At 48.2% G+C, this 16,370-nt stretch overlaps 1 protein-coding gene across 1 annotated transcript in view; it reads right to left on the bottom strand.

Annotated features, from left to right (window-relative positions):
• Nucleotides 1–210: 210 nt before the first annotated feature.
• LOC119089304 (UPF0461 protein C5orf24 homolog) overlaps nucleotides 211–16,370 on the bottom strand; it is a 35,000-nt gene continuing 18,840 nt past the window's right edge. Inside the window, exon 4 of the mRNA XM_037211969.1 lies at nucleotides 211–407. Coding sequence (XP_037067864.1) covers nucleotides 211–407 — 197 coding nt within the window. The remainder of the gene's footprint in view (nucleotides 408–16,370) is intronic.

The following is a 16,370-nucleotide window of genomic DNA, read 5'->3' on the forward strand; positions in this document are numbered from 1 at the left end:
CTTGTCGTTAACACGCGCGACCCCCAGGTCCGGCACTGGTGGCGCCGCACTGGGCAGGGGGCGCTGGCAGCGGTGCGGCGGACGTCCGCCGGAGCGCCTCCTCTCGGCCAGCGCGCCAACTACCGGCGGCGGTGGAGGGGGGGGGGGGGGGTGGGGGGGGGGGGGCTGGTTGGGATTTGCGATGTCGCCGGTCGTGATGACGTCAGCGGCCTATATCGGCATCAGCGGTGCCGCGGTGAAGTCGAGCGTCGAGGCGCTGGCGGCGGCGGCCGACGACGGCAGCGCGGCGCCGCCGTCGTCCGGCGGCAGAGCCAGCAGAGGGGCGGCATTTGGCGAGAGTATCACCGTTGGCACTGGCTCCTCCGGCTCGCACAGCGACGAGTGCAGGTCCAGCGATAGAGCGCCATCTGAAACGGCAGCCATCGCATCACGCCGGGGCTGCCGCACGTGGCTGCAGCAGCGGCGGACTTCTTGGAAAACGCGCGCCTCCCAGTCTGCTGGCGTTTCGACACGGACCCTGTCGGTGTTCTGTCGGTGTTTTGAGCACTCACTGACGACAAATTCTGTTACGCCTCACTTCCAGTTCTGTAAAGTCTCTCCTTTATTGCCGCACGACTACGGCTGTTTACGCTGCCATCAAAGCGAGTGCTCCACATGTGCATGGGGTTTCGAATTGAAATAGCCATCTTGGAGGTCGTTCGGTGGAGTTCACAGTCCTGCCCTTCTTAAGACACACATCTCTCGAGTTTCTAAGCTATACGCCCACGGGGATGTGCAGACTTTTTCGGGGAGACTATTTCAATGTCACCCAGGCACCCATGACGTCTAATAATGTCATTCAAATCCTGCCACTGAATCAGCTGCATTGTAGCGATCAAGGGAAATAAAAATATAATTGTCGGATTCGTTCATATCTGGTATTCGTGCGCACGATTGCCAGATAAAACGACCGTCAACTGACTCTCAATCACTGTAGTGCATGACACGATGGCGTAATCAAACAATGACGCATTGACGAGCATATTTACTTAATAGAAAATTTGTGCTATCTGGAGCAGCCTTTTCCGCTTAAAAGTTTACTACTTGTTGTGAGTGGGCTTATTATATTAAATCTGACGCTTGCTTCCACATTTTCAAATGTGATACATTCCCCCCAATAATTTTTCAAAACTTCCTGCCGGTTCCGTGTTGGTCGCACCAACCCAAAACATATACACCATCTGTTGGGAGATGACGCAGTATGTGCAATCGAGCTAAAACATTAAACACATTGTCACAACATTTCGGAGTCAGGACACCGAAAAGGCCAGATGTTTCCCTTCACTACCACAGCTTCAGGTGGATGTCGTCACAGACGACCTTGTTGATATTTTATCGTAGTAACTCTCTGCTGGGTTTCGATGCCGTGCTTCGACCGTCAGACAGCTTGTAGCAAATAACAGGGCCGTATGACATATGAGTGCGGTTGATTTGCCCTAAGACAGAATTATATATATATATATATATATATATATATATATATATATATACACATATATATATATATATATATATATCATTTCAAATCTTCCCGCGCACTCTTCAGCAGACATCCAGACCCCTTTCCACCACATGTCACATTACCATCGAATAGCTGAGGATACACTAGGACCACCTGTTCGACATCTCATGCAGAATCTACGGGGAGGCCCAACGCCAGAAGCGCGGGAACTAGGGGGCCATGGTGGGCCTCCCAGTTCCACAAGTTCCTAGTTCACCAAACCTTGTGAAAGCTGAACATCGATTATATGGGCTTTGACCGGAAACTAATGCAAAATGGTCATGGCCCTTCCGACATGCGAAGGCTTACCCCCCCCCCCCCCCCCCGCCTCTCTCCTGCACACAACCTCAGCCGGACTTCATATTCAGCGTTCCTCAGATCGGGCGCCGGCCGGCTGCACCCACCCGCCGGACCAGATAGCAGAATATACGGCGGGCAGGGGCGCAGCCAGGAACGAGTCCCGGGGGCTCGGCCCCCACCCTCACGTACAGGTTTCTCGTTTTTCCCCATTGAGGGTTCCAGACAAAAAGTTAAAAATCGGCCTGCTACGCATCCACCGAGCTCCGGGTCCCTCCCTCACGGAAATCCTGGCTGCGCCCCTAGTGGTGGAGACGATAGCCAAAACGGGCTATACCATGTCACGTCTGATAGCGGTCGTTAGACTTAGCACAGTCGGATCATATGGAACAGCTGCATGTTCACCACACGATAAGAACAACAAATGGCACCGCAGAGTCACCTGTTACAGCGCAGCAATGAAAACTGGTAGCCAAGACAGACGAACAAAATAACCCTGGACCACAGACATTCTTATTGTCCTTCACCGATGTTTCCAAGTTGACAGGACCCTCTGAAGGCTCTGTGGAGAGGCGGGCGTCCTCCGGTCGAAACCTTGATCTCCATTGTGATTAGCATAAACGTATTGGTGCGTCGATTTGAGCCGTTCGCAATGGCGGTAATATCGTGTACCTCCCTTCCAATCCCGACGGATTGTTAACACATTGAGTCGATCAGTTGCAGCAGCACTTTCCCTCACGCCCTGCGTGCCTGCCAGTTAACCTGATTCCATGCTTTTATCGCGCATACTTCTGGTTGGGTCGTCAGCGCTGCCTTAGGCCAGTGGGAAAGCTTGGCCTTCTTCACTCATCTGTAACCAAGTAAATGTTTTGGTGTGGCCGCTGCGACAACCGCCATATGACATTCTGCACTCGTGGCTGGAAAACGAATATCGTCGCCTAGTGGCATACTCAAGGGGGCACCAGAACACCCTTTTCTTAACTTCAGTGCAGCCAAATAATGTGCACGTGAAAATAAGTAAGCAATGAAAAAGTACATGTCGACGCGAACATATAAATACATTGGAAAGATACGATGTCGATATGCGCGACACAAGTTGTTCGTGTTTGCGGCGTGCTAAGAGAAACATTTGGAGTCGTGCCCCGCACGCATTGCAAAGTCCTCTGTGGCCCTCAAAACGGATAAGTATCACAAACTGCCTTATTGACGGCACATCACCTACAGAAATTCGAAAACCACCAGTTCTACAAAAGATCGCCAAATATGACACCCGGGTTGGCGTCAGGTCGTCTGCAGCACCCGCCGGCTGTTGCTGCCAGCTCGGCTAATCGGAAGCCCCGATATAAGACCGGTCAGTACCACAACAGCACGAGCACCCCCTGACTGCGCTACCAGCGCGGCAATAGAAGCCAATTCGGGGAGCTGCCTATGTGCAAACTGCGCCGGTTCCGGTGCGCAGAGAAATGCTGTCGCAGTGCTGTTACCCGCTACGACAGCAGCCAAGTCAGCGACAGGCGGACGCCGTGAGTGGGAGGAACATGCGGGTTTTCTGGCACGGCCCAAAGCTCAGTGCGAGTGGCGGAGAGTCTGGAAAGGCGTACAGTTCACGCTGAATACAAACCCCAGTCACACAGACTGCTTTCTATTGCCATTTATTACGAGCACAGCCACATCCGAGCTTGCTTTATCTTCCACTGACGTCCCAGGCGACCTAGCTCACCACACTGCAGCTTATCACGAGCACACATCTTTGCGGTCGCTGCTCCCACGTTACGTAGTTTTCAGGAACGGCGTTCAATACATTTTTTTTTCAAGTCAGTGCTCCATGTTTACACGGGGTTTTGAGCTGAAACAGCCATCATGAAGACCTTTCAGTGCTGTTTAACAATTCTGCCCTTTTTAACGCCTAGGCCCCTCTTTTTTCTGAGATACGTTTTAAAGTCTCCTTGGCATTCATGACATCATAATAACGTCATTCAAATCCCGCCATGCCATAAGCCATGCAGCGATCAAGGCCAAGAAATGTATGTCGGGGCGTTCATACCTGGCGTTCATGAGCACGATTTCCAGGCATAACGGACGTCAATTGGCTCTCAATCAATGTTGTGCAAGGCACGATTACGTGATCAAACCATGACGCATTGAGGACATACTTGCCAAGCAGAGAATTGTGCCGTGTAGGACAATATTTGCCGCTTGAAAAGGATACCAATGGTTAAAGGTGAGCTTGTTTCATCATGTCTGAAGGTTGCCTCAATATCTCCAAATGTGACATGTTGCAATATCTCCAAAAGCGAAACATTTCCTTCAAGCTGTCATTTACACCTCCCAGCCAACCTCCATGCAGTCTGTTGGTTTGGGCTTGGTTTGCCCGCGACATTGCAATGCAATCGAGCTACAAATTAATAGCCACATCATTTGATTAACGGGAAACTCAAGTATGCCGATTTTGCTGTAAGGCTTCAAACGCGAGTTAAATCGGAGCCACATCTCGGCGAGTTGGGTCTGCAATAACTACTGGGCCAACTAATGCCGTTGGACGATGACGAAAACCACGCTTGTGTTGGCAGAGGTGGGAGTTCATGCGCAGTGGCTATTACGCGGGCTGGAGCTCATACCATTGGTACACCGGTCTGTAGGTCCTTCTTACGATTTGGGGCAACATTTTACATGGCCAGAGCAAGCAAACAGCGATAACAACCTACCCAGCACAGGCGCATAAGCCTTGGGCTTGGTTTGCCGGCGACATTGCAATGCAAGTAGAGCTATAAATTAATAGCCCCTCATTTGATTAACGGGAAACTCAAAAATGCCGATTTTGCTACAATTTCAAACGCGCGTTAAATCGGAGCCACAGGCTTAACACTATCTGACCAACGGCGACGTCGGCAAACGATAGGCAGGTTATGATTTTTCTGAGGCGTGGCACCGCTAGCGGCGCCCCCAATATAGCGCCCACACCGGCTCCCCTGCGCAGGTCCAGCATGCTGCAGGGCTGGGCGACGGACGCGGAGGCGGTGAGCTGATGATCCACGAGATGGGCATACATTTAACATGGCCTGCTGCTCGGTCAAAACACACCCATCGAATCGTTGATCGAGTGATTTGCATTCGGCCTTGTATTGCGGCCCGGCCACTGACGGCACTGGGGACAGCCATCAATTGGCGCCCGTCAGCTGAGCAGGGCGGCGAGCGAATTGGCCCGGCCAAGGTCCCGTGGACGAGCCGGACGGCCCTACCAGTACGCCGCAGAACGAGCACGCAGGTACAGGACAAAACACGACATAACTGCTTCTTTCCGAGTCGGAGTGGCGGCACAGCCTCCCATACACATGTTCATTGGCGCTGTCTTGCGAAGGACTGTCTTTCGAGGCGCAGTTCCACGTTTAATTCTGAAATTTATCTGTACAAAATGTTTACACGCGCTCGGGTGGGTGTCAAACTGACCCCCTGAAGGTTTTTCCAGAATGGTTTCCGAACGGCGCGGCGTAGCCGCGCAAAATTTTGCACGGCTGTTCACAATTGAATAGCAGATCGTTTGGTGTGAGCAAATATGAATGTGCCTTGCAAGGTCACTGACCCATGGCAGGTCAAAGTCAGGCCATGGTTTCAGCAGTCAATCTCCAGGCAATCGTTCAATCTGATGCAGCAACGGAGTGTTTGACGAAGCTGTACACCTCTGAGATGCTGAGATGCTATACACCTCTGAGAAGGTCAGGTATGAAGGTTAGACCAAGGTTACAAACTTGTTTTATTGCTGTATTGCTATCGCTCTTTTATTGCTACTGCTGTATGGGGTATTTTCCGGTGCTCTTTAAATCACTGATAACAGGAACCGCATCATACATATTCAATGGACTTCTAAGAGTCCATGAAAGGTCACTGGCCTCAGATGACCCAGGTCGACATTTTTTAAAACATACTGCCAAGCGTAATCTTTGTCCCTTATTCAAATGATCAACCCGAAATTTGACCTCGTTTTACCTTATTTGACCCGAAGGTCATGACCTAGTGATCTCAAACTTTGACCGAAGTGAGTTCACGTACAGGTCAACACACACACTGCAAATTTGGTGTCTCCAGCTTTCTTAGTTCCCAAGATCTCAGGGGGGTCAAATTGACCCCCCAACCCGAGCGAAGGGTATCAAGCCGGCCACCCGGGAGCGTCTTAATTGTTCATCCTGGACCGACTACGACTCCGGCTTCACCAACGGCCCCCGTCACCCATCATCCGGAAATGGCGCGTAGCAGGCGAATGCAGCACATTACCACGCAGATGTCACACTATGTTATGCGTGACAAATTCAACGTTTACAACACGAACGCAAATACTATAATCACTTAAAACACGCTCCCGACGTTATAAATAATGTGGGAAACACCATCGCATAACAGAGTATTTTTCGGGCAAAAGGAAATAAGCGCCACTGCATCATGGACTCTTTTTGTAGGGGGGGGGGGGACTATGTTACAGCCTTGGCAAATCGCGGCATTCTATTAAGTTCTGGACTTTTCTCGATTAAATAGTGTTCCACATTCATACGGCGTTTTGAACTGCAATAGCCATCTTGAAGACCTTTCGGTGCTGTTCACAATTCTACCCTTCTTGAGACCTAAATCCCTGTAGTTTCTGAGGTACACGCCCGCGAAAGTGGGAAGGCATAAGGGGGACAGCATTTTAAAGTCATCTTCGAATTCATGACGTCATAATAACATAATTCTGCCAGTCTATAACCCGTAAGTCATAAGCCATGCGGCGATCGAGGCAGAGACAAATATAATTGTTGAGGCGTACACAGCTGGCGTTCGTGAGTGCGATTTCCAGACGAAATAGCCGTCAATTGCCTCTCAATCAATGTTGTGCGAGGTACGATGATATAATCAAACCTATGACGCATTGAGAAGCGTATTTACTAAACAGGTAATTGTGCTGTCTAGAGCAGTCTGCTCCACTTGAAGGGTATACCAGTAGTTGCGGATGAAATTTTTATCATACCTGATGCTTGCTTTAATATCAGCAAATGTGAAACATTCCCTGAAAGCAGAAATCTAGTTTCGGAAGAGGTGTATCTAAGCTGGAATTTAATGCACAGCACCTTTCGAATCAAGCAAATAAATAACCAAACCTTATGTGTTAGATTTTGTTTAAGTGGAACAGCCATAGAAAGGTAATTATGTTTTATTTTATTTTTTCTGGAACGACTAGAAAGGCAAGAATTTTATAGACTGTCCCGCCGATGTAGTGATCTTCCCACAAGCATTACGACGGACACAGCGTTATGGGTGAAATAGGTGGGGTGCCACTGACTGGCCTGTAGCAAATAGGATTAGGTAGGGCCTGGCCCGGCCAGCCGAGGTGAGTGGGTACCACGTGATGCAGCTTAAATACATCTAACTAAGCATTTACGTAGAGGGAGAAAACAAAACCTTCATTTATGCCATAATCGGCATCCTGTCGGATGTCAGTGGAATTTAAGCACATTGTGCAACGGTATACATGGGTTGTAAGATGACCAAATTCTGCAATATTCAGTTCTTGTCAACCGGATGACCTTTCACAAGGCATAACGAGGGCCAGGGGGACAATAAGGACGCCTCACATTTTCAAACAGTTCACTGAAGACAGACAAAATATTGAATCTTTACTCTGGGGCGGAACAAATTAACAGCCTACGCGCTACGTTTCACAGCATTGCTGTTGTTCCTAAACATGGTAAGATATCAGGACCAGACGTGCAGCGCCGGATTTTTACAGCGTTGACGTGCTTGACAGCTCCTTGGAATCACTGGTGTCAGTGGCGGAAGCGGTCCATAATTTCGTGGTGGGCAGGGAGTGGGGGGGGGGGGGGGGGGGGGGGGAGACAAACTGCACGTCCCCTCCCGGCTCAGCAACTAAAGGGGCGTGGCTACCGATGGGACCCACCCTGACAATGAAGCATGGAAGAAGACATACCCAGACATTAAAGCGCGAGGCACAGCGAGACCGGACTGGACCGAACCGAAATGGGCTTACCACACGGATTGACCAATTGATTGGGACTGGCATTTACCAGGTCAATAACCGATAGAGAACCAAAAATAGCCGAAACTGACTGCAGGAGGCATGAGAAGCCCGTGCCGGGCCTGACTGCATTGTGTTTACCCGCACAAAAACGGCGTACAAATCGATAATATTTGAAAAAGAAATTGGAATGGTGCATATTCTCAAAGCAAACATTACCATGGTTGTTCAATACCCAAGTGACACCGTGAAATTCATACAATAAGGATTTCATACAAGACGCTTTACAAACAGGTCGGGTCAAGGCTCATGCACATAATAACAGTTCAGGTTTAAAGGGATCACTCGTTTCTCATTACATAGCATGCTGTTTGATACCATTCGTTGTCTTCTTCCCTATTGGCCACAAGTCTAAATTGTAACTTGTAGCGCTTCTTCAGTGAACATATCCTAAACATGATCAGCAAAGATATCAGATCCTCGGGTTCACCAAGGAAATATGGGGTAGATGTGGTCATGGCCTTTGTTGTTACCCTATACTAGTCATCAACTGATGTTTTTAAAACAGACAACATGTCTAACTATACAAGAGGAGTTTTCAGGGACATTCATCATCTTGCATTCAGAATTTGATAATGAAAAGATGCAGAGGTAGATCACATGGCTTAGTTTAACTCTGAATGAATGATGGGTGCAGAGAAGCTGTTATATTTGAATGCATCATTTGCTGCTGGTTCATAATTTAATGTAAGCTTTATGGCTGCATGTAAATGATGTATCACAAACATGTTGCATGCATAATTAAAATACTATACCTTGTGCAAGACACAGACATGTACGCAATTCAAGGTGCCTTAGGTAGTTGTGCCATGGTTAAGTATACCTAAATCTCAACCTTGCTGTGAGCCCGAAGTGAATTGATTCTTAAGTGGCAGATATGATAGATAATTATTCAAGTCATTAGCTGTTAAAGAAGTTCATCTTAATTGTGTAAATATGTTTCAACAAACCCAGCCAGCAATGTGAACAAATCTGGTGGATCAAAAATCGGTGACAAACTGCTTGAATATGCCATCTCACAATAACATGTGTTCCTCCAGAATTGGCTTCGCGATGGTTTCTGACCCAATCCAACATTTGGGTCCTAAAACAAGGTGGGAATTTCTTTAAAAGTGCCAGTGTGTGGTGGGTGCATTCCTCCAAATTGGAGCACCATTTTTGAAGCACTTGTGATTATTGCCTGCAGTCTGCTCATAAAAGCTTTCCTGCATAAAGGGCAATTGCAGGGGTATGGCCAGGATTGTCAAAGAGGCATAGGTTGGTGAGAATGTGACTATCCATGGATAGCTTGGACAGCAACCTTATAATTTCTGTCTGAATCTGTCTATGCTGCAAGAATCTGGGTCCAGGGGAAGGGGCTGCTTCCCTCCCCCCCCCCCCCCCCCCCACCTTAGCTGCATCACTGAGCAATGCCCTCGGCATGTTGTAACTAATTGTGAATGATAATCATGGTAGTAGCACATAATTGCTTGGCATCTTGGAATAAACCATTAGCAATGCCATGGTGGGGTGGGCCAACATGCAAACATCTGCACACCAGTTCACACAGGAAAGCTGTCAATAGTGCGTGATTGCTCCCACACAAGAAGACATTCCAGACTGCTTTGCTTAAGCACATGACTATGCATTCTGAATATTCGTCATCCCACAAGCTTTCCGTAGCACAGTCAAGAATGAGTAGGTAGATGCTCTTACCCAGTGATGTCTTGAGCTCCCTGAGCCGCTCACTGAAGCATGAATGGCAAAGAGAGAAGCGTAATGGCGACAAAGATGTCTGATGTATGTGCCAGGCAACTCCTAGTGAGGGCGTCAATCCCACTATAAAAGCGTTCTTATTAATGTCGGGTGGTCAGCTCCCGCTTTTCGAAAGTTCCCGGTGTTGGGGGGGGGGGGGGGGGGGTCAGAGGAAAGCTTATGGGAGTCTGCAATTGATAGCTTGGAGGTCCGCAACACCCCCACAGGGGGTCAATTACGTGACACCCCACATAGTGGTCGTTGTAACATTCGTACACCTGAAAGTGACTCCGCGTCGGCGGCAACGCAGACAACCGACTCCTGCATGACTGCACGGTAACACAGCGACCCCTTTTTCGGAATGTGACACCTCTGAGGAGCTTTGAGTCCACGAATACGGTGGTAGAGTGTGACTCCTGGTTGTAAAAACTTTTTCAGTGCACTCTGCCCTGATGGGACCAGCAAGACGCATTACAAATGGGCATTTACATCGTTTTAAATGCTGGAAACAAGGCCTTTAGTGCTCTCTTATCATGCAGACTTCCAAATCTCCGACAAAATCATCTAGTTGGTGTGCCACATGACTGACGAGGAATGCGATTTGAAAGAGGAGGGGGTGGAGAGGCAGTAGTACCTAAAATAAAAACATTTTAAACTGCATCGGAATAAATATGAAACGAATTCTCACGACGAAAGTCATTCCATGGTGTATGCACCAATGTGATATGAGCCCACTTTATTAACCCCATCTGGCCTCTCTTTTACCATGCTGTCCCCGTGTGTGTGACCTTAACAAGGAGAAAAGAAAGTATCGAGCCATAGGAAATACAAATTGATGTAGTAGGGAGAAGTTCACGTCGCACCATTACTTCGCAAGATCATCGCGACGAACACATTTTATCTTGTACGCAGCTTAACACGAAGTGTGCCCAATGCACGCGTCCTATCAGGTCCTAGCCCCGTGTCGGTGGATTTCCACCTTCTGTAGAAGCTACTGCAACCCATTCTCACCGCTCGTTGCAAAGCCTCCGAAGATCTTAAACGCAACCAACCACACTAAAATCCACCATTAGCACACCCCTCCGCAAAATCAAAAGCAACTTTTGGACAACGCTAACGTTCAAGGTAAAACGGGCAGCCGGTGTTGGCTTTCCATTCATCATTTGGTTTGCTCAAACACCGGCTCTCTTTTATCTAGATAAGCTGCAACACTAGCCAAGTGAACTCATCCACCAGATCAAACAATCATCTCACCTAGTTGACGAATGCTGCGTCATCTTTAAATTAATTCGCCACCGGCGTAGCCAAGCCATAGCTGCCCTTTTCACTATCGCTAACGTCATCTCAAACCGAACGGAACATGAACGCCTCGGGCTTCAAATATGCCAAGTGGAGATGCAGCACGGCCAACGCCCCTCCAACCCCGGGCTTGCCAGCCGTGCGATAGTGCAGCAGGCCCTGGTACGGCTTCAGGTCATTTCTGAGGGCGTCAGCGGACACCAGTGCGGAGGTCGTGCCAGTGCATTGTCCTCTGACGGCCCTAGGAAAGATCTTAGACTGTGCCGAAGCGTGCTGCACTACCGGACGGTAAACACAGTCCTGGCCGGAAGGTCGGAACAGAGCACTGGCCATCACGTGTCGCCACTCGGCCTATTTGAGGCTAGCCACGAGCAACGTACGATGTGTTCCGACAATTGTGTGATGCAAGTAGTGATGCGACCTTGAGGTCTGTTAGACACAGGGGTAAAAAGGCGCCTTTTTTGTCACCGACGAAATTTGGAACTGTCTGAATTGTCACCTGGGATCAAATCTTTCAGAAACCGTTGCAATCTATGTCTAAATGCAATAAACCACAAAAAGCAGACAAATTAAATGCAATGCGGCATGACCACCAGGCATTTTTGAGAGTTCTCATTTGCAGCTGGCTTCTTTCGCTGGCCATCAAACACTTGATGGTGTGCGGTGTGTACGCCGAGCCGGCCGGCCGACACGGGTGGGATGTGCCCTCAGCCCTGTCTGGCGGCTGAGTCAGCTGGCTGCCGCTCGGACCTGCCGGCGCGGCGGCAGTGGGAGAGGGGAGAGGCGCGGGAGATATGTGCAGGGAGGTTCCGGTAACCTTTTAAATACAGTCAGCCGCGCTCTTCTTTGTTTCGTCATCTTACATGAAGGTCGGGACTAACCTAACAGAATTATGAAATAAAGGCATACTTAGCAAAGCCAGCATAAAGGCGGGTAATTTTCTAGTCAGAGGGGGGGGGGGGGGGGGGGGCGGTGTGCAGAGCGGAATTGTGCCTCCCAACCAGGGATGTAGTTTCTTATTTTAGTTATCATGTTTATCCATTATTTTTCATGTATTATAATTTGGAGGTTCAGGCTTTAAAAACTGATTTTGAGGAACTACACCCCCACCTCCAGCTGCAAAAAGGACGTCAAGTCTGAGGACAAAGCTGTTATAAATATATTTCGGAGGCAGGTTCAGCCATTTTTTCTTCCTGCACCCTCCTTCCTTCCCCTTTCATTCTTTTTTCCTACATATTTCGGAAAAATGCATCTCTGTGGTCATATACTTATCAATAACATGGTTCTACAAGCGCCTAGAACAAATCAGTTTTATTTTCGTGACGTCATAGTACAATCAGCTTGAAGCGTTGGCGACTTTCATTATTTTGGCGTAATCGCTGGCCATGCAGAACTCGCACTTCCGAACATGATCCCAATTGTTTAGAGCAAAACCCATACAATTCTGTTGTATGGGTTTAGATCTGTTGGTATCCAAACGACATTTTTTAGCATTTCTAGCACCTTCATGTAGATTTATATGCAATATGATGACAACCAAAAGCGCTTTATTTCATCCCTGTCCTCCGATCAGTGTGCTACGTCTAAGGTACAGCGGACAATGTGAGAGGTCTATACCAGCGATGCTCGGTCTCTTGCCCCAGACCCGCTGTTTCCTCTCAGTAGCAGGGAGCGCCGGATGAATTCTTGACATGTGTCTCGGCAACGAGCTCCGTTTACCGCTAAAGCTACAGTTCAGGTATCCACAAACAATAATCCTGGGCCGGGCTTTTTAACGCCATTACCTAGAAAATGACAACCAGCCACGTCCTTCTAGCCAGTCAGCTCCTGACGACATGAACACAACCAACAGCATCCCACAGCCTTGCACTGAACCGAGCGTATCACCGCTTGGCGAACAATCAAGCCCATCTGTCTCACATGACACAACGGTTTAAAACGCTTCGTGGCAGGCTGATCACGTTCGTCGCAAGATGATGCCGGCAGTCACAATTCTTAAGAATCGTAATAAATCTAGTTATTTGGTATTTTACACTGTTTGGTGTGTGAAGTGGATCTTGGCCGAGAAATCTGTAAAAAAAAAAACACTGATCTGAGGGACATTGGAAAAGCAGTGTCATCGTGACTTCAGGATTGATATAGTACAGTTTGTAGTATGTTTCTGTCACCTGCTAAAAACTATCCTGACTAAAGCTACTATATTTGGCAGCATTTTGTGGCCCAACTTGCTCATGCAGCGGAACGTCAATGTTTCGACATGTGCTCACGCTGTAAGCATTAGCGAGTACAGACCAATACTTGCTTTGATATATAGCTTTTGAGTTTTGCTGAGTTTCGCCAATAATAGCTTTGAGTTTCGCTGAGTTTCTCCAATAATGGCTTTGAGTTTCGCCGAGCTGGGATAATCTGCTGCAATGTGATCTTGTTTGTTGAAACTTGTTTTCAATTTTGTAACTGTGTCACCAATTGGTTCGCAGAAGTGTCATATTTTTACCGATCATATCCGGCTAAAAAAAGCTTTTCCCCATGGTTAGGCACATCTATTTTTTAAATATTATTATATTTTATTTCATTATTTTATACATTTTTATATTTTATATAGGCACATCTATTTTTCATGATCCGGCCTTTTTTTCTCTGGGTCGAGGTCAAGGAGCATAAAAAGATAAAAGCGAGATCAGATGGGGTTAAAAAGATGCTAAACGAGCCCACATCCCATTAACACACACCATTGAGTCACTAGTGTCGCGAGGATTGATTTGACATCCAGATTGAAATGTTTTAATGTTTGAGCATTACTGACCCCCCCCCCCCCCCGCCCCCATTTCATTTCCTTTGCTTGAGTGACGCACCAGCTAGATGCTATGGGCAAACATCTAGCCATGCTATTGTTTCGATAAGGCATGTGACCGAAATATCAACTCAACCATATATCAATTCTCCCAGTTTTTCTCAGAGGAAGTCGGCTAACACTACCGTCTTGTCTATAATCTAGCTTGCGTTCCAACGCTCTTAGATGCCGCTTCTATTGCCGTGGTGCAGCACTGAGCGCGCTTGCTATCATAGCGATGCTGCGAATAATCTTCGTGGCAATGTGACTGCATGCCCACTTCTCCACTCTAAGGCAGGCTAATAAAAGCTTGCCCTTGGGCCCAGTGGGAGTGTGTGACAATTTTCAAATAGCTTGGTTATGAGCGAGGCAGCAGTCAGAGTAAACATTAAAATTTGAAAATATTTTGCGATCGCAGCCCGACCTGACCAGACACGCTTTCCAGCGGCTTGCATTTTTGCAACCTCTGATTGCAGCTTCATGCAGTTCTAGCAACAAGAAACGAGGTTCTTTGCAGACTGTGTGGCCAAGCTCTTTGGACGTTTGCAAATAACCTGTTCAATCGGGCTGGATTTTTTGTAGGATCAAGGTTTCAGCTTAAGATTGCCTTACACATTTGATTAATATCGGAAACGTATGGATTAACACTTAATGGCGGGAAACCGGCGCAGACGGGTCGAAACCGGATGCAGATCTTTCCGACTGGAGTTGCAGCGACAAGAGGACGACACGCTGAAAAGCTTTTGTCGCTGTATTCAGCCGGCCACACACTCTGGAGCGCAAGCCACTGGTTTTGAGTGCTCTAGACTGATGTCAGACGTGGGTGACCGGAGCAAGAAACGACGCGAATAAAATGCAGTGTAAGAAAAGGGACCGCTAACGATTTAAAAATGGGATTTCAACGCTGCCTGACCTGTTGAGATGCCAGCCATTGGCTGGGAAGTGGCCAGTGTTTTATTTTCCTAAACGGGTTTCCACTGTCCTATGCCACGGCCTTAAGTATACACTTCACGAGAAAACACACTAGTTATTATGACAAACATCTAACCAAGACACTTGCTTGTCTGCAATAGCTTGGAAACAGCCACCAAAGTTGCTATTCATTGCATGCAAACCAAAGTCGTTTTGATGAATATTGACAAATCTAGGCAGACCCGTAGCCAATCAATTCTGCAAGCGACTTATTTGTGAATTACGCCCGCGAACACTTTATCGGTGAAACTCTGCCTGCTAAACTGACTTGAAATACGGGCCTCCCAACAGACTCATCAGCAATGGTATGACTTTCTGGAAGCGTCTGGCCCTATCAGGTTACCGGCTCTGTGAGTTTAATGTTTTAGCGCCATCCACAAGATGATGACTGAGAACTCACATGATAACGCTTCCATCTTGTTGGTCGCACGCAACACACTGTATTTTTCTGGTCAGCTCATATCTCGGTCCCGCGGAGCCACGGTCCCCGGTCAATGTGAGGTCGCGTTCGCATCATTTGAACGGTCTTTTCGCGCGTTGAAATGCGCCTGGTCCCAACGCTGCTTTTCTAAACTGTGCTAACGGAATTACGTACAAATCCAGACGCGTAATGCTACTTGAATGAAGAAGGAAACCCTCAGCCGAAACTGTTTTGCAATCCCCAACTGTCTTGGCCGTTCTTGGCGGCTCGTGGCCCTGACATTTATGGTTCATTTATGCCCTCTGATTTCCTTTGACCGTTCCAGGAACCTCTGCAGTAAAAAAAAAAGCATGCAAAGAGTGTCTGTTCGGTCACTCCAGCCGAGGCCACCTGAGCCTAATCAGCGTCCATCGTGGCTTCCGAGCACCCTGGTAATTCGGGGCCTTTTGAACGTCCTGAAATCCACATTTTTTAGGTAAATCATGACTCTGTTAATGTTGTTGGCTGTCTTTGATCTAGAGCTCGCGCAGTCGCCTTGAAGTGTGATGAGTCCATGGCTGTCAGAGGACCGTTTTCAATGACTATAATCCCGATCGACACCTTCTGACATGGTGGAGGTCTTGGCCATATAAGGCCAACAACGATAGACCCCATTTCAGTTGTCCCCAAACAGAGGCTTGCCGTTGTTCTGGCCTGCTGCAAAACCGAAGCAGTGGGCGAACCGAATCAGTGGGAACTATTGGAGGCACAGCAGTGCTGTGGTCGCAACAAGCTAATCTTACGGCGGCTGTTTGGCTGCCATCTGGTTGGTCTCATTCAGGAAGGTGTTGAGCTCAAAATTAACGATACATAATTTGCTGCCGTTCCATGCGAAAATTATATTTTTGCCGTTTTTGTCCGGCCTGAAGTAATTGCCTGTCAGCAGCATTGTACTAGCGGCCCTGGACGTAGCCGGCGTGCTGCGGGACGCAGGTGTTTTCGTCATGGACACCCTTTAGCGCTTCGGCAAGGTGTGGGACGTGGTGGCCGTAGGGAACCAGACTGCGGGCCGCAAAATATTGTATGCATATATGCTTTTTTACGTAGTATGACAATAATGACTTTGTCACTGGCAATGGGCTGCCGTCAGGCCCCGGAAGTCGCCGCGACTGAGCCTCGGCAGCACCCAAGGGGTCCGATGGCTGAAACGCCTACGTATAACGTCTCGGCTTTTCTA

Source organism: Pollicipes pollicipes, unplaced genomic scaffold (assembly GCF_011947565.3).
Source record: "Pollicipes pollicipes isolate AB1234 unplaced genomic scaffold, Ppol_2.1 Scaffold_3087;HRSCAF=3621_pilon_pilon_pilon, whole genome shotgun sequence".
NCBI classification, from domain to species: domain Eukaryota; kingdom Metazoa; phylum Arthropoda; class Thecostraca; order Pollicipedomorpha; family Pollicipedidae; genus Pollicipes; species Pollicipes pollicipes.